Source organism: Malania oleifera, chromosome 9 (genome assembly GCF_029873635.1).
Source record: "Malania oleifera isolate guangnan ecotype guangnan chromosome 9, ASM2987363v1, whole genome shotgun sequence".
Classification (NCBI taxonomy): Eukaryota; Viridiplantae; Streptophyta; class Magnoliopsida; order Santalales; family Ximeniaceae; genus Malania; species Malania oleifera.
The window spans coordinates 5973782-5992482 of record NC_080425.1 but is presented as its reverse complement, the minus strand read 5'-3'; the positions used below and the strand labels follow the sequence as shown (position 1 = coordinate 5992482).

General features: G+C 35.7%; 2 protein-coding genes across 2 annotated transcripts; one reads left to right on the top strand and one right to left on the bottom strand.

Moving 5' to 3' along the window:
* The first annotated feature begins 486 nt into the window (after positions 1-486).
* On the top strand, positions 487-3620 carry LOC131164323 (haloacid dehalogenase-like hydrolase domain-containing protein Sgpp). Its single transcript, XM_058121432.1, has 5 exons — positions 487-785; positions 2409-2520; positions 2595-2749; positions 2827-3088; positions 3180-3620. The coding sequence occupies exons 1-5, from the start codon at positions 751-753 to the stop codon at positions 3369-3371; spliced, it is 756 nt and encodes a 251-aa protein (XP_057977415.1). The 5' UTR covers positions 487-750; the 3' UTR covers positions 3372-3620.
* A 10-nt stretch (positions 3621-3630) lies between these two features.
* LOC131164322 (phragmoplastin DRP1E-like) lies at positions 3631-14900 on the bottom strand. The gene is made up of 15 exons (XM_058121431.1): positions 14443-14900; positions 14282-14345; positions 13865-13972; positions 11283-11384; positions 10700-10750; positions 10496-10557; positions 8600-8690; positions 8316-8380; positions 6800-6994; positions 6585-6704; positions 6423-6493; positions 5501-5726; positions 4975-5025; positions 4521-4889; positions 3631-4017 (listed from the first exon to the last, which is right to left on the bottom strand). The coding sequence occupies exons 1-15, from the start codon at positions 14578-14580 to the stop codon at positions 3889-3891; spliced, it is 1842 nt and encodes a 613-aa protein (XP_057977414.1). The 5' UTR covers positions 14581-14900; the 3' UTR covers positions 3631-3888.
* Positions 14901-18701: the final 3801 nt, after the last annotated feature.

Here is an 18701-nt window from a genome sequence, read left to right as displayed (position 1 = left end):
TTATCCTATTTTTCTTTTTCTTTTATTTTTTTAAATAAAATCTTTGGATCCGAACAGACTCACAAAATTTGGAGAATATTAGCATAGAAATATTAATGTCTATAGTTGGTTTATTTTAACAAATTTTAGGTGATACATTTGAAATTTTGTGAAAAAATAATAATTTTTTTTTCAAAATATTCCTATGTAATTTTTTAACAATATGAATTTTGTGAAAAAGGAAATCTTATTTTTTACACATAAAATTTATAAATATATAACTCTCCTAACAAAATACGGTAAAAGATGAGTATAGGGTATTTAATAAAATTAAATATTAAGTACTAAAACCGCAAAAATTTCAAAAAAAATTCTGTAAATATTCATATATTTTTCAAAAAGTATTCCTAGTTACTCATAATTTTCTTAAAATATATTTTTAAAAATATTTTTATCATTTAAAAAAAAATTTTTATTATAATTATCACTCAAAAAATTATATATTATGAGAGAGTTGTGGGGTACATTTAACATTTACTGAAACTTGTCTGAAAGAAAGCCGCCTCGCATTTGTTCCGCTTTTATTAGTCATATTCTTCCTGGAAAAATTCGTATATTCGATTTTCGCCATCGCCATAACCATCTTCGCCTTCGCTATTTCTTCTCCAAAACACCGATTCATCTGCATCGAGAAAGGACGAGCGATTTCTGCAGAGAACAGGCTCTGTTAAATCTGAAATCTCCCATTTCTCATCCATCGGAGTGCGTATAATGACGGCCTCATCCGGTGAAAACTCAGCCGAGAGGTGATTCTGTCACCAGTTCTTTAGCTTCGTTTTCGTTCTTGTTTGAAGATTGATTGCAGTTATTCGTTTATTTTAAAATTTTGTCTGATTGTGCTCATCACCTTGAACAAAATTTATTTGTTTTTTTTTTCTCTCTCTTCCTATTTTTGGATTTTATCAATATTTTGTAGAACTGTGCTCGCACCTTTGAGTGAAATTCACTTTTCTTGTATTCTTTTTCTTTTTTGTGCTTTCGTCGGATTGTCGTTAGAGCCTGTAAGTGAAAATTTTCATTTATTTATATATTCTTCATGTTTTATCTCATGGAATTTTGAAATCTGTTGCTTTTTTTTTTTTTTTTTATGTAAACAAATCTATTCAGATCACACTACAGAAGATGGAGCTTTCTGTAAAGATTGCTTCAAATAATTTTTTTTTTTTGTTTTTTTGTTTTTTTGTTTTGTTTTGTTTTTTTTTTTTGTGTAAGCTTGATTAGATATTAATCTTCGAGACCCAAGCCGCATATTTCATTCCCTCCGTTGTAACAGAAGACTGATGCTCAGGATAATTGTAAGGTAGAACACAGTGGAACTGATCACTGGAGGTAATGAAACAGGAACTAGGAAATGGTTCTTGCTGTCTGAATCAGATCATACAAACAGTTTTTTTTACTCCACATCCTTATTCTCAGTTTTAGCATGTTACTCTGGCCACTGTAGTGAATACAAACTAGGGCCACGCGCACACGCAACAAATCGAAAGAAAATAGAAAGAACGCAAGAATAAAAAAATTTAGGTGCTTTGACACCATGCTTAGGCGCACCAAGCTCTGCATAAAATCTCTATTATATAATAAAAACTCTGAAATATACTAAGATTGCATCGTCATTCCAAGCCTGCAATTTTGGGTACCTATTTTGGGTTTCTAGTCCCACCAATTGCCTACATGTTTGGTACATAAGAATGCAACGGAATCGAATTTCTCGCTTCATTTCGTCATACTCCTTATTCAAAATTTATTTCAGTCCATTTATGACCCTTTTCATTTCGCAAACCAAACATGAAGTAACTACCACCAACAGAACCAGTGCAGTCGAGATTGGACTTGTCACCCAATGTTTACTTTGACATAAATTTTCTCACATGCAACTATTTTGGCCTTTCTTTACTGAGAGCATGTGCTCTGTTCAACTCTCTTTTTTGTTATTACTTTTTTCTTGAACACCATGTATCATTTTAGTTTTTTGAATTTATTTTCGTAGATTAACGAATCTGCTTGTTTTTGTTTTATATATAATATACATGTACATTTCACTTGGCATGAGGTCATACTGTTCCAGTGAAAAAAGATTGCCATGCTGCATAGGTTGGCTTAGTTTAGAACTTCAAATAAGGAAACTAATAAGACTTGCCATCACCTATTTTTTAGGATCTCAGAAGTTATTCCAGCATTTAAAGAACGAATCTGAATGACTAGAGAGAGAGAGAGAGAGAGAGAGAGAGAGAATCAATTTAACTAATTTTAGCGCATTAGGTTGAAATAATACCCATATGACTTGCTCTGGAGTGGGGACCAAAGACATGAATTTTTTTTTGTTGTTGTTGTTACTGGTTGAAACTTAATTCATATTGTGGAACCAGCAGATGCTCTCTTTCTGGACTTGCCCCTCTTGAAGCAGTACTTTTCGATATTGATGGAACCCTATGTGATTCTGATCCTCTTCACTACTATGCCTTTCGCGAATTGCTTCAAGAGGCAAGAGTCTCTCTCTCTCTCTCTCTCTCTCTCTCTCTCTATTTTTGAGATTGATCAATTCGATTTTTGAACAGTTGGGATACAACAATGGGGTTCCAATTACAGAGGAATTCTTTGTTGAGAATATTGCGGGCAAGCACAATGACGATATTGCAAAGGCCCTCTTCCCTGACTGGGAGCTTGAGAGAGGTCTAAAATTTGTGGATGATAAGGAGGCCATGTTTAGGAGGTAAGATGCCACTCCAGTTCCCTTCAATTAGGTTAACTTTTTCAATGCTTGTCCTAATTTATCTGATGGACAAACAGAATAGCAGCAGACAAATTGAAGCCGATAGATGGCCTAAACAAATTGAAGAAATGGATCGAAGACCGTGGGCTGAAAAGGGCTGCTGTTACTAATGCTCCAAGAGACAATGCTGAACTCATGATCTCAATTCTTGGCCTTTCTGATTTCTTCGAAGCTGTCATTCTTGGCGACGATTGCCCTCATGCCAAACCACACCCAGACCCCTATTTGAAGGCTCTGGAAGTGCTAAAGACATCAAAGGATCACACTTTCATATTTGAGGTTCGGGTTGTCTAAGACCTTGTTATTGAATATTACTTTGTTGGGACTTCTACATTTTCATTTATGTTTCTTTTTTCACTTGTACCCGCAGGACTCTGTTTCAGGAATAACAGCCGGGGTTGCAGCCAGAGTGCCTGTTGTTGGTTTAACAACAAGAAACCCTGAAGAGTTACTGATGAAAGCAAAGCCTACGCTTCTTATAAAGAATTATGATGATCCAAAGTTGTGGGCGGCTCTAGAAGAGCTGGATAAAAAGAGAGGTACAGATGCACTTAGGGCTTGAAATGGCTGTTGTTCCAGAAAAATGAGTAGAAAAGTCCATGGAAAACTTGGGTTGGTCATCTATGTTGCATAGGTGCCTCCACACTCCCATGTTAGCTGTTTAGCTTTAAAAATTCATCTAATTATTAAATGATGAATCTAGATATTGAGATTTAATAAATGTGTTTTTGGAGTGGAAATGTATTGGAGAATTTAGAACCTCGAATTCGAATGTTTTGTAATAATGGAACACCGACGGTTTACATTTAAACTCTACTTGATTATAAGAAAATCCAGCATCAATGTAAAATTGATTGGGCAGATTAGATCGATGTATCCAGTTCTACAAAAAATACATCAGAAATGAAAAGCAATAAACATGAAAACATTATTTAAAAAAAAAAAAAAAAACATTATGCAAGTTCTGCAAGGAATGATCTAAACAGACCAGTGCACAACAATACACACAATCAACAAAGATGGAAGCCTACTTCGGCTGTCCAAGCACTATACAAGAACTGTCCAAGCATGAACCTATCTCATCTGGTCCATGACACACTATCAATTTTATCCCTTGCAGACTTGTACAATTCAAGCCTCTTCGCACATTGTTGCCTCCTTTCCATTAATGCAGGATCTTCATCCAGCAACCGCGCAAGCTGCTTTCCCTACAGCAAAAACGTTATAAAAAAATCCAATTAGTACCACTATATCAGAGAACCTTTTTTCCTGGCTGAAGGGCTTTTAACATAAAAAAAAAAAACAGAGGAAAATGTTACAAACAGGAGAGAAAGAACACCAACAAAGAGAATGTCAACTTAGTGGTACTCTAGGCCTATGATTTAAGAGTTTAGAGTTTTGGATATTGGATTTGAATAACTTGCAGTACAAAATTGTATTATTCTCGTCCTAATCAACACATTTTAATCTAAGGATTGAAATCCATGCTCCTAAGCGTTAATGCTTCATGCTGAATCATGCATATACAAGTGCCACTTCAATGGGAAGAGAGCTATAAGAAGTGTCAGTGCATAGAACTGTGCCATGATTAGCATTGAGTTTGACATAATAAAAATAAATGAGATTCACACCAAATACTGGTAATTATTGGAGCTAAAAGGTTCGATTCTTTTTCTTTTTATTCTAAGAGAGAGAGTTCAGTGTAGAATACCTCCTTTTTGCCCACTTGTGTATAGAAGTGATCAAGTAAAGACCGCTTGGCCTCCCTAACTTGACAATAAACTGCAGCCTTTGGAATGGAATTCCTCAGCGTCTCAGACACCATTCCAATATAGGACGTAACATTTGAACCTATTCTGCGGAAGTGCCCCTCGGTGTACCGGTCTGCAGTAGAGGTAGCTGGGCTTCCTCCCTTTTCCACTTCCTGGGGTAGTTTGCGGAAGAAATCTACAGTCAGATATGAGGATTCCATATCCACCAATCGCAATGTTGTCTTCTTGCTGTCATCACGGAACCTCTCCAGCGCTTCATTGGAAGCTGCTGCTATTTCAGCTTGGAGAGTCGGAAAGCGCCTCAACTCCTGCACCATTACAACACAACAATTTAAATCCTTCATTACTAGATCCTTATCCACAGAAAACTAGCAAAATATCCAATATTTTAACCTGAGTTTCTCCAATTGACTTTCTCACAAGCTCCTTCAAGATGAAGTGTATCTACAAAAGGTTTGCTAATCAACCACAGGTTCAACAACTTTGCATCTTAGTGAAAATAGGGGGTAGGGGGAAGGTGAAGAAACCAAAAGTACCAAATGATAGACAAGGCATCTTCCTGAAGAAAATAAAACATAACTAAAGAAAGACAATGAAACAAACCCTCCATTTGAAATAGTGCATTAATTTTTTTTCTGACAAATTAATAAGATAACAAAAACTTCTATAGCATAATATGATTCTGTGATGGTTCCCCCTTCCCTACCATCATTCAAATCTCCCAAATGAAGATTTGGAACCAGATGGTTGGGAACTATCACGGAATCATGTTGTGCTATACTCTATTCCCAAAGCCCTTGTTCAGCAGGAAAGGAAACCTGAGAAAAATAAAAAAATAAAAAAAAATAAAAATAAACCTGACATAAAAATCAATTGCCACAATAGCAACAGATTGAAAACTAGAGAGGACAGTACATACAGCATCCACTGAAGCTTCAGCTGGACCTCTGAAATAATTAAGGGCACCATCAATCAGGCGTCGGTAACCCTGCTCAGGAGCAATAAGATGGGGTTGGTAGCCATCCGCCTCTGAAACCACCTTTCTTACATTATGGAGCGAAAGGTAGCGATCAAATGGAAGTTTCCTCAAAGCAGCAGGGAGCTGGTGGTCAAAAACTCCATAAATACGGTCACCACCTGGTCGCCTGAAAGTAATAGAGTAAATATTACAATCAACCCAGCAAACACAAAATGACTTTCTTCCAATTTCTATATTTGACGCAGATATCACAAGATACAGAAGGGCCAAGTAGACTCTTTTTCAGAATACAGAAATGAGACTATTTCATAGAAGCAATAATGATAAAGCATCCAGGACAAGTAAATAATGTAGGACTGTCAGTGCTTGCAATCTGGACTTCTTTGATGCTCATCATATTGTCAATTTGGACAAAACTTAGAATTATGAAGCACCAAATACAAATCCAGTAAAATAGAAATCCACATGTAAGGCTGAAATTTGACACGTATTTTCCAGCAGCTAGTAGAAATGAGATAACAAACATCAACCAGCCATAAGCAAAGCAATTAAATATTTTGAGGGTGCCTTTGGGACATTTTGAAGGGGAGGGTAGGCGCAACGGTAAGGTTGTCGCCGTGTGACCTGGAGGTCATGAGTTCGAGGTGTGGAAATAGCATCTTGCAAAAATGCAATGTAAGGCTGCATACTATAAACCCATTGTGGTCCGGCCCTTCCCCGGACCCCGCATACGCGGGAGCTTTGTGCACCGGGCTGCTCTTTTTTTTTTTATTTGGGACATTTTGGTTTGTGAGATTTGAGTCTCTGTTTTCACTTTTCTTAAAATAAGGGATTCAAAAAGAGTCAAAAAACTGTAGCTCACCCGCCCTCAAGATGCTCCTTGAATATTCGGTCAAATGACCGGCAAAGTTCTAAGATAGTATATAGCTGGGCCTGAAATACATAGGCAAAACAATAACTTAATTAAATATTAACAAAAATAATATCCCAGTACAGAAAAGCAAACAGACAAAAACCTCCTCACCCCTGCATCAATAGCAACAGGTCTACCAAGGTGATCCAACTCTGATTCAAGTTCATCAATACTTTTGTTAATCAAAGATGTGATGCTGGGTATGCGAGCCCTGATAACAGACTCTAGATGCTGAAACAGCACATGCATATAAGCAACCAACAGTCTTCATATAAAAGAAAACATTTATTTCTATTAACAACAGAAATACATAAAATAAACTAGACCTTTGATAGAAGTTTAGCAAGATATTCAGAACCCATTTTACTAGCCAAGTGCCCATAATCAGGACTAGTGGCAAAAAAGTTACGTTCCCTATGCCGTGCAGCAATCATGTCAACATTTTTATTAATGTCAGCCTGTGAGCGGTTAACAATTCCAACCCAAGGATGTTGCAGCCGATAAGATCTTCCTTCAAGAACCTGCAATTAAACACAAGAAAAATATTGAGAGAGAGAGAGAGAGAGAGAAACATGCAATCAATCAATGGACTGTTGGCATCACTTAATTTGGATACAGTGAAGTAAAGTCCATTAACCTTCAATACAAATTGAATTAGAAAATAATAAAACATATTGCATAGAAGTTCTAAAAGGATCGAACAGAAATATGAGACAAGGTCATCCTTCTTGGGCTTGAGGGAGCATTCAGTTGATGATTCCTGGGAACATACACTTGAGAATCCCTAAAGCCCATTTTGGTTAGCATCATGAATCCTACATGGTATCAATTGCTAGCATCCCATATTCCCCTAAATATGGGAACCCTAAACCCATGAGTTTCCTTGGTAATATTGTATTCCCTGATTCCCATGAGAATCCACCCTTTTTTTAATGAAATGCCCTTATTGTACTTCAAATGGGCAAAAGTGCTTAAAGCTCTTAATATACAATAAATATTAAATATATAAAATAGGTAACAATTAAATGTATTACATAAATCATAAAAATAATATACTAAATATTTAAATAAAATAATAACTAAAGTTACTAAATAATACATAATAACAATGTCTTGTGAAATAAATTAAATATATAATAACATAATGATCACGATACCTAATATAAAGTAGGTTGCATTTGCATGCTTTGCAAATGATTTGCTCACACCTTAAGGGCAATGTGATAACCCTACTACAACAACTAAAAGATTCCCACACTGAACCAACCACAAAAATGTTATTAAATATTTTAGTGCACCAACCAAGCAAAAATATTCGCAAAGGATTGGCATCTCATTCTGAGGCAAATGAGTCTTAGAAAAGTGATTCCAAGTGAGCAACCACGATCAGTTGAACGAAACACCCCCTAAGAAGGTAAGCTCCACAATTCAATTCTCAATCAATTACAGACCTCTAATCGGACAGATATGCATATAACTAATCATCCTTGCCATACATCCTGGGAAGATGGTTATTTACTCAAGGCAGCTTTCAACATAACATAATTTTTTTTTTTAAATGATTAAGCTTCAAAAATAAGTCTAATCTGAAGTTAGACTCAATTGCTCCTTCCTGAATGCTAGGTTGAAAGCAAGAAAACTAAATGCAAGTAACTCGTCAATCAAAGTAGACATGCATGGGTTTTTATTGAATGAAATCCTATATTCCTATTTCAAACATCATCATCTACTAGCATCCTTTCTACTAAACAGCTGTGTTTGCATTTAAATTGACCGGAAATTCTACTTCTCAACATTCAACAATGCATATTTTAACAATTCAGTGTAAGTCAGAAAGCTTACATCCAATGCATTCGTTCCCTTATCCATCAAATCAAGCTTTGTCAACACACCAAATGTCCTTTCACCTGAGCAATAAACACAGATTTCCTCACATAGGAAAGACAATAAATAAAGGAACAACCAAACAAATCAAGTTTCTTCAAAAAAAAGAGTCGGGCATAAAAACCTAAGTAGACACAATATTTATTTGAAACTGGAAAGAGAAAACACACACTAAGGAAAGACAATGATGTCCAATAAGAATGCAGTAAAGATTTGTAATAGAAAGAGCGTGTAGAAACTACCCATCGGATCAACCTCTCTGGCAAGTTTGATAGCATCAGATGTTGCAATATCCTGGTTGGCTGGAGTTATGGCTAGAATGATGCAGTTAGGCTGCATTTAAGAATCATACAGTCCTCAATAAAAATGACAAAGAAAATAAAAAGTGTGACACATGGAGACATTAAAGCAGAATATATACCTAGAACACAGGAAGAATGAAGATCAAACCAATGATTTAAGACATACCCATGAGGTTATGCGTGCATGCATGTAATCACATTGAACTTTCAGCTCTATATGATATATACCCAATTTCTCTAATGGCTAACTGAACAATTAACAAAACACTTGGAAATTATTTTGTTTTTCAGCTGGTTCCAATGGACTTTCCTCAAACAAAAACATTTCACTTTTGAACCTTATGATTTCTAGGCTCTAACCCAGTCCATTTCATACTTATAATTTCTTCACAACCTCAATTGAACCAAAATCAATTATATTTCTGCTTTATCTATTATAACGTCTGTGGAACCAGACATTTCAGGAAGGATAACACAGGTGACAACCTCCACAATAGAAAAAGATGTTAGCTCTTAGTGTATTATGCATGAGAAATTCTGAGGCTATTGAGCATCTTTTTATTCATTTTCAATCACCATCTCTCTCTGTTTTCCCTTTTTTGGCTGCGCAGGTATTATTCACTCAGCAACCTCATGAAATTTTACTTCTTTGCTGAAGATTAACATTTTAGGACTCGGTTGTCACTTCTGTCATAGAAAATCAACTAGTTTTATGCTCCATCTATTTTATTCTCCTGTAACCACACACTTTAGGAAAACATGAGCGTTAGAGTAGAAAAAAAATGTTGGCTCTTGATGTGCTAATTGCTATGCGTGAGAAATGTTAGGCTACTGACCATCTCTCTCTAATGTCCCCTTTTCCAGCTATGTAGGTGTCTGCTCAGCAGCCACGTGAAATTTTACTTTTTTGCTAAAGATTAACATTTTAGGATTCAGTGGCCAGTAAACCCATCGTAAAACACTGGAAGGTAATGATGTTTTATCATATGTTAAGGAATATATGAAAAATCCTTCAAGACCAAAAGCAAAACATAGAGTGAACCCCAGATACTAGTAGAACAATGTATCCCATCAGCTACCGTCATTCTATCCTTCATCATTGGGAACTGCCCTTGAATGACTGTCTCATCCACAAATTATATGAAGTTATAAATTGAAGAAGTATCTCCACGAAGCACAAGATTAGTCGGTATTCTAGGAGTATTTAAAGTTTTCAAAGAAAAATCACAGCAACATTCCAGACTAACAGGATGGGAAGGCTAAAATAACAGGGGGGGGGGGGGGACTATTGTCCCTTCTGTTTGAGTTTAGACGTGCTAGAAGACACATGAAAATATCATAGCAATGAGGCATTATTATATGCAATTTTCAAGGGTCTCCTGAGCCATCCAGAGTTCTCTTCTTCTTAGGAAATCACCATAACCAGTGGGGGCTTTGCTAGCTATTTCATTCAGATTTCAGACCCATGCGTTCGCAAAATCAAACCCAAAATGGCAGTTCAAAAATGGGATTCTCCGTAGATATTATCACCTTAAAATGACTTTTAGATTTTTGCTTCGTACCTTCATTCATTTAGATGTTCCACATTTCTCAATTATAAATGCAAACATAAATTAGATATGCATGTGGGAGAATTTTCTACTCATATGCCACAAGGAAAACACAGCAAATCAACAGAGCTAGCTGTGTCTCTGATGTAACACTTTCTTGGACGGTGCAATCGACATAAGCCTCAATATCAGAACGTGTAACTTCTGAGGAATGGAGTCAATAGCGAGAAATATGGCTACATAATAGTTCTTGTCTATAAAATGCATAAGAATGGGATATCAATACCTTCTCTACATAAGTGCGAACCATATTTTCAATGTCTTGAACAATACTCTCTGGCTGCCCCTCTGTTAATAACAACTGTCTTTATGTAACACTTTTATGAAGTGAAAAAAGTAAACTTAAAACATGGCAAGTCAAACTGGTTTAAAATTAAAGCAAATAAATAAATTAAAATTGAAAAAGAGGAAAACCAAAAAAAAAACGTACCAACAGCAACCTTTGTTAAACCAGGTAAATCTATCAATGTCAAATTAACAACTGCAAAGTGAAATAAACCATGAAATGTTGTCAAAGAACGAAAATGGAATCTAAAAAAATAGGGATAATAACATAAATAAAATAATAAACTCTACAAACACAGAAAGACAAAGCAATAATAACCACCAAATCAAATTCATCATAAAACTTATAATAATAGAAAGGTCAGGAAGTCATATGATAAAAGGAATATCTTGAACTAAGTTGAACAAGACAAATGCAGTTCATCAATGACTTAAGTGTAAATCACATAATGCTCTTTAAACCAAATAAAAATCTAAGATCACAAAAGGGCATAGAGCCATAAAAAAGCATAAAGAATATATAGCTGAAGCATATGGCATAGATGACTGAAATGAGATTACTACGTGAGAGCAGCTGGGCAGGGCAGACCCAACTTAAAATTTAAGCTTCTTTTCTGAATAAGCCAACAAGAGTCCCACCCCATCAACTAAAATAGTTGAGAAGGTGAAATGATAGCATAGATTTCTCATAATTTTAAATACATAAAAAAGGCTTAATAACAACACACCATTTGGTGAGTAGATACTGAGGTGAATTGGAACAGGTGAAATTTGCTTCGACTTCCCAGTAATTCTATCAGTTTCATCTTGAATTTCCTTGCGAACCATAGCTGCATAAGAAAATCATATAGCCTATCAATTTTCATAGAAAGTCCCTAACAATAAATTATCCAACAGTAATTTTTTTCTCTTTTATTTTTTTTTTCCTGTTCCGCTCAAAATGCAACAAGAGGACCAAACACACTGCAGGTTTCCAGGAGGGAGATAACAATGACTAGCCACACCATTCAGATTCTAAGTAAATACACCAAAATGTTAAAAATTATATTTACAATATCAAGGACAATAAAGCATTTGTCTCCAAGCAAAAGAGGAGCACAACCATAATTGTCAGTGAAGTTCAGCAATGGCAGTTTTGAGAAACAGCATACATAATGACTCAATATAATGATCTGACTGCTGCTCATTGTCACTGTTGATTAAGCATGTTGATGTGACATCAACCAACAGTGGTTACTGGCAGCAATCGGAATGGTATGTAGCCTAAACTTTTAATCTAATTCCATAAAAAATTCATAAAAATTTCTTGAGCCATCCCAAATAAAATTCTCATGAACATTTTTTACAATGCTCTTCAAGGTTTAGCTTAGTTAGCACAGAACCTACAAAGGAAACTACAATTTTTGAGTTCTTGTCATCTTAAAATGTTTCTATGAAATTTCCAGGGAACTGTTGGACTGAAGACTCCTAAACACAGGGTATAATGCATAGCAGCATGGCATTCAGTGGAATGTTTCTACTAGCCTGCTATTTATACAAAACTTATGCATATGACACTGATAATGTCACTTTTCTCTGCTCTCCAACACTCTCGTCCCAAACAAAGTGACCCTAGCCATGCCTCATAGCTGCACGAGCAGTACCAAGATAACAGCAACAATCATATCCTTATCCTTGTAAATTTCCAAAAATGCAGCTCAGACACCACATGGTCCACGTCCTTATATTTATGGCAATTTATGTTCATGATTTTATGCCAATCTATACTGGTAATAGTAGGAAGATGCAGAACATGATACTTTCAAGAAGCAATCATCGCTTAGCTGCAAGACCCAAACCAGTGAAACTGCAATTTATGTTAATGATTTATGTCAATCTATACCAGTAATAGTAGGAAGATGCAGAACATGATGCTTTGAAGAAGCAATCATCACTTAGCAAGACCCAAACCAGTGATGGTCCTTTCAAAGCTACCTTATGACAGATACACATGCATTTCCATGCTATAATATCACTGTGCTAACTATCATTGTATCATTATTGAACATATCTTTAGATTAAAAACAGCAAGCATTAATATCTAATGTTTTTAACACTTCCTACATTTCCATGAAATTTACTCATGCTCAAGTGCTCCAAAACATTTATAGAAACATTTATAGCATGTCCAATTGTTGAAAAAAGTTTCCACTTTCCATTTTCAGCTTTTCAATAATTACAAAAATGTCAACTTGTTTTCCAGTTATGATACAAGTGACACCTTGTTTTCCAACATTTTTATACAAATGTTGGAAAACTAGAAAAACAAGGTGGTAATTTTGTAATTCTTTATAGAAATTAAAAATGAAAAGTAAAATTGTTCTCTTAAGTTCTCCAAAGAGCAAATTCACCTCTCGAACAATACTCCAAATGATGCCTTCTATTAGTTTTCACAAAATCTATCCTAGAAATTGAACATAAGGTGACAAAATTATAATTTTGTGACAAAATCGGCTTCACTTATGACCTACTAAAATCAACAAACTTCCAATATTGGTGCAAAGCCTCTAGACTTGTTTAGTTGTGGAAAATAATTTTCATTTTCCACCTTATTGCTCAGTTTTCTTCACCTATGACCTACTAAAATCAACATAATTCTAATATTGGTGCAAGCCTCTAGGCTAGTTTAGTTGTGGAAAATAATTTTCATTTTCCACCTCATTGTTCATATTTCTTACATTTATGAAAAACTTAGAAAACAGTAGAAAGATGTTTTCCAACTTTCCCATACAAATAAGGTGTCATTTTTGTAACTACATGAAAAACTGAAAATGGAAAATGAAAACGATAATAAGATTTTTTCAACTTCCCTATACAAGTAAGGTGGCATTTGTTGTAATTATTTAAAAAACTAAAATCGAAAATAAAAATATTCTCCAGAAGCCAAAAAAAAACCCTAAGCTACTAACACTAAGTGCAAACCAACTCTAATATTTGACAATAAGACACATCCTCAACCCAGCTAAAGGGAAATGAAAAATATAAAAACAGCTCTACAAAACTGACCGAAGTACACATAACACTTCATGAAGTTGGATGAAAAAGTTTTGAAGATGATCTTAGATGCCTTGAAACTGATCCCAACACCCACGTAGCCACCCAGTACACAAATATTAAGTTATAAATGATATGAACTTCATCATTATATCTGCTCAGTGGCTAATTAATTATCTTTATGTAAGAAATTGACAAACAGAATGGACACACTAAAAGAACTCCTAGTTTAAATGCAAAACCACATTACAACGTTTGCATAGAGTTGACACCATACAGAAATCAGTGAATCTTCTCTTTGGCATGTGAAGAAACTCCGCGTACTCCTCAAGTCCCTGCTCTGTCTTGTGCAGCTGCAACACCAAAGGCCTCCTTGTAACAATTCCTGCAAAAACCAACAAATCATAAGATTTCAGACAACATAAAGCCCTCTTGGCTGCCAATAAAACTGTAGACAACCGAAATGAAAAAACAATAGAAATCGCTCATTTAACTGGTTACAAGAAACAATAAATTCGAACTGATTTACGCTAATTAGACGTAAATTATATGGATTTCCATTATTTTCACTTCCTTTCCTCCAGTTTCATACCACTCAAACGAAAATATAATTGCTGCGGGGGCGGCGGGGGGGGGGGGGGGTGGGAGAGAACAGCAGCACCAATGACAAAATCAAAATTTTGAGAACTCTCACCTGACCCCCTGGGAAGAAAATCACGCCCGACGATGCTCTCCAAAACCGACGATTTTCCAGAACTCTGCAACCCCAAAAATCACAGCACACCTTCTGAGAACCAGAAATAGCTTACACATAAGAAAAAAAATTCGCAGAGAGCAAAATCGAGAGAGAGAGACCTGCCCACCGACGACCGCGACGGAAGGAAGAGCCTCCCAAAGAGTAGGCAAGGCAGTGTCACCGCCATAGTCGCCGAGGACCGTACATGCCCTCTGAATTCGATTCACCAGGCCAATCAAGCTCTCCATGGTCGTCATCTCCGGGTCGCCGACACCCGCAACCCCCGAGTTCCACCGGTCGATCGAAACCAGAACGCACGCAGTTACAGAGACGCAGAAACAGAGGCAGCAGAAGCAGTAGTACAACGCAACTGGACTCCCGAAGGTATCTATTTTGATTCTCCAAAGCGTTGCGGTTATTTAATTTGTTTTGTGTTTTTGCTTTCGCTGTTGCGAAAATGGGTCGCGGTGGTGGTGGGCTCGCGGCGGATAGAGCATGGGCGCTGGTCGGGCGCTGGTATAAAGGACCACCTGAAGATCACGTGCATGGGCATTTTAAAATAAAAATAAATAAATAAAGTATAAAAAACTGTTTTTGTTTTGAAAGTTTGAATTTTGTTTTCTCTGTTTTGGTTTTTACAGTCAGCCCGCAGGGCTAGGGGCCACAAGGGGTCAATTGGGTTTCAAGGTTTTTCAATTGGTTTTGAAAATGTTGCGAGTGCTTTTGGAAAGTGCTTTGGGCGGGCACTTGGTCTTGTATTCTAATGAGCATGATTTGACTCTGGTTGTATCATATGAAGCCCATGGTTTTCTCCAACATTTTGAATCTCCAACGACTATATTTTGCCATTATTATTTTTTTAACCTAATTGGGACTTTTTTTTTTTTTTTTTGCTTTGAAAGTGGAAGAAGTTTCGGTGGAATGAGTTTCCTATATCTGTCTAATACTTAAGAGATTTTTTCCTTAACGTTTTTTTTTGAAATAATGTCAAACTTATCTATATATTTGCAAATGATTATCTCAAAATACTCTATTAACAACTCACAATATCCGAAAATGCTCTTATAATTATATCAAATTTATATTCTTTATTATTTATAATTATTAAATGATATCATTTTATGTGAATCTTTATACTGTTTAGTTGTGCATTTCTCTTTTGAAAAATAAACTAAAAAAGATGTAAAGAAATTTTATACAAATTGTTTCCTCTAAGTTAGATCATCTAAAAAATATTTCATAAAGTGTTTTTGAATTGAAAAACTTTAAGAATTTCTAATTCTATTAACCTTAGATAAAAAAATATTTTATTTTACTTTTTTCTTCTATCATGATTTTTGCCTAACAAGATTACTATTTGTGATTGATTACTTACTTTGAGATGAAAATTAAAGAAATGAATAAAATAATGTTAACTTGTTGCATAAAATAAAGAAATTAAACTCTGTATTCACATGTCTACTGATATTGTATCTTCTTTAATTAAAAATCTCATTTTATCAAGAAAAAGTTTGTTAGTATTCGAGGTTTTTAATTGATGTGATAATTTGCGACAAAAATATGTTCCCTATTTACACCCCTAAAAAATTTAGTAGCATATTGGTAAAGTAAAGCATGGATCCTGTGACGACCCGATTTTTCTACCATTTTTTTTTTATATACTGTCATGTCCCGAACCCGGTAATGGGACCCAGGGGTGATTAAGTAACCTAATTTGTCATTGTATCATATAAAATATCATGATCCTCCACAATAAATGAGGGTCCGACCCCGTGGGGTTCCCAAACACCCTATACACATCCATATACAACCAGGGTATACGCAGCGGAAAAATGTCATTCTATACATAAACTGTACCATAACAGAGTTTATACAAAAGGAGTCAAAACTCCATAATACAAAATACCAAAATACAACCCAGGTGTCAATCATAACCACAAAAGACCACCCAACACAGTTCTAGTACTTACCCAAGTACTGTCTGCAGTACACCGACCACTACGCTCCCACACAAGGACGCTAGTTTCAGTTACTCGATGAACCTGAAAAATATGTACATACAATAGGGGTGAGACACCTCTCAGTAAGGGCAGATACAGGTTATATCGGTGTGTGGCATTCAAGTGTTATCATGATACACAACATACACAATTAAATGCAATTTTAGTATTTTCACAAAATAGTTCCAGTACAGTGCATACACACACACACATGATCAAGCAATCCGGTGTCGTCACACCCTTCGGCCCGAAGCCGGCCCGCATTACATAGCGTCCCCAGCACATGGCTAGTCCCAGACTCCCATGGCATCGTATCGATATAAACTAGTGGATCCACACCCTTTGGTGATCAGCCGGTAAGGCTCACGCCCTCGAATATAGAGTCGGACACTCTTTCCAAACATGGTCAGCAATTTCATACGCCCTCGGATATAGAGTCGGACACTCTTTCAGTACCTGGAACAAGTCGAAACCCAGTTCCTATTGCATATCCACAAAGCAACCATGCATGCTCATATAACCAAACATACTACACCCATTTGGTAATCTAAAATCATGATTTTCCAAACATATACAGTTTAAATAAGTCAAGGCACGACCATCCCTATAACACAATATATATCACAATATATCTAAAGTTTTCTAACAAAACCAGGGATGCAACTTGTCACCCCCTTTTTCCCAAAACTGTAACATGAAAAACCTATAGTTTTTACCCGTTAGATTCCCCCAACTGAGTAACCAAAACGCACGCAGGACCGTGAACCACAATTCTACCGAGTCCGATTTCAAAAATAACCAACATAAATTGAATCCCCTTACCTTTCTCCCAAATAACATATATTGAACTCTAAGGCTCCTAAATAGCGAACCGAATTCCAAAACCTACAAGTCACAGTACAGAAAATACTCACAATACTGTTCTCTATAGAACTACCGGATCAGAATTGAAAATCAAACCTTACCTCGATTTTGAGCCAAAACCCGAGAATGCCCGAAACGAAAATCTGATCTGTAGATATTGTAGAGAATCCTTCCACGATCCTCGTTTTAGCGTCTAATCAACGATTCCCGCAATGAACGGCGAAGAGAGAGAGAGAGAGAGAGAGAGAGAGAGAGAGAGAGGATTTGAGTTTTCTTAACTGAGAAGTAATGAAAATATCTATTTATAACCCTTTTTGTAATAACCCCAAAAAGGGACTATGTAAGTTTAGTGGGGTGATTCCCAAAAAAAAAAAATTAAAAAATTAAAAAATTAAAATTAAAATTTATTTTTATTAATAAAATATATTATTATTATTAATTAAATTTATTATTATTATTGTTATTATTATTATTATTATTATTATTATTATTATTATTATTATTATAACTCACCTAGAGCTAGAAGCTTCAGGAGGTTTGATTTTTTTTTTTTCGTTTGTTTTCTTCCTCTTCTTCTTCTTCTTCTTCTTCTTTTCTTGCGCACAGATTGACTCTCTCTCTCCTCTCATTCTCTCTCCCTCTCTCCTCAGTTACATGATGGATTCTCACCCAATTGAGAATCATAATATACTGTTGAACTCCATTCTCCGCTATCGTCATTTCTACTGGAGCAGATTGGTGGTAAGAGCGGCGTAGGCGTGTCCCTTGGGGTAAGCCAATTTCTCATTTTTCTTTAATTTCTTGCAAATTATAAGTTTGATTGACGAATGGACACTACCACGAGAATTTAAAGATGATTCTCTGCAAGTCTAGCGGGACGGAATTCTCGTGGGGTCGTTGTGGGCAAAACCCCAAATTTGGGGTACAGGGATTATTAAGGAGCTTATTTTTAATTAATTAGGATTAATTTAGAAATGCTAAAATGTTGAGCATCTGGAGTTGTAGTAAAATTTTTGAAATTTAGGGTCCGAGTGAGCGCCGCAAGTGTAATTTTGGGACCCACAGGCAAAATTCAGAAAATTAAGCGGGGGTGTCAAATGTTGGTTTAAATGTTAATTTGAGATATATGGAGCCTAGGGAAGGATAAATAACTATTATTTTGGGCAAATAGGTTAATTAATTTGGAGAAAATGCAAATTGCAGGATTTAAATTTCGAACGTCAAGGGCGTAGGATTTGGGTCCTAACGAGACTATCAGTAAGTCAGGTAAGCGGAATAAATTATAGTAGCATTTTTAGAATTATTGTTTAAATTAATATGTGAAAATAAACCTATGATATTTTGCCTGAAAATTATAATGATATAAATAATAGATAAATTATGTGACATTTGAATAATATTAAATTGTGATGCTTTGGAATCAGAAATTAGTATATTATGAATATTAGATGATCACTGTGTAGCACATGACATGTGTTGAAAAATGTGAAGTAATACTGAAATGAGAATGATTG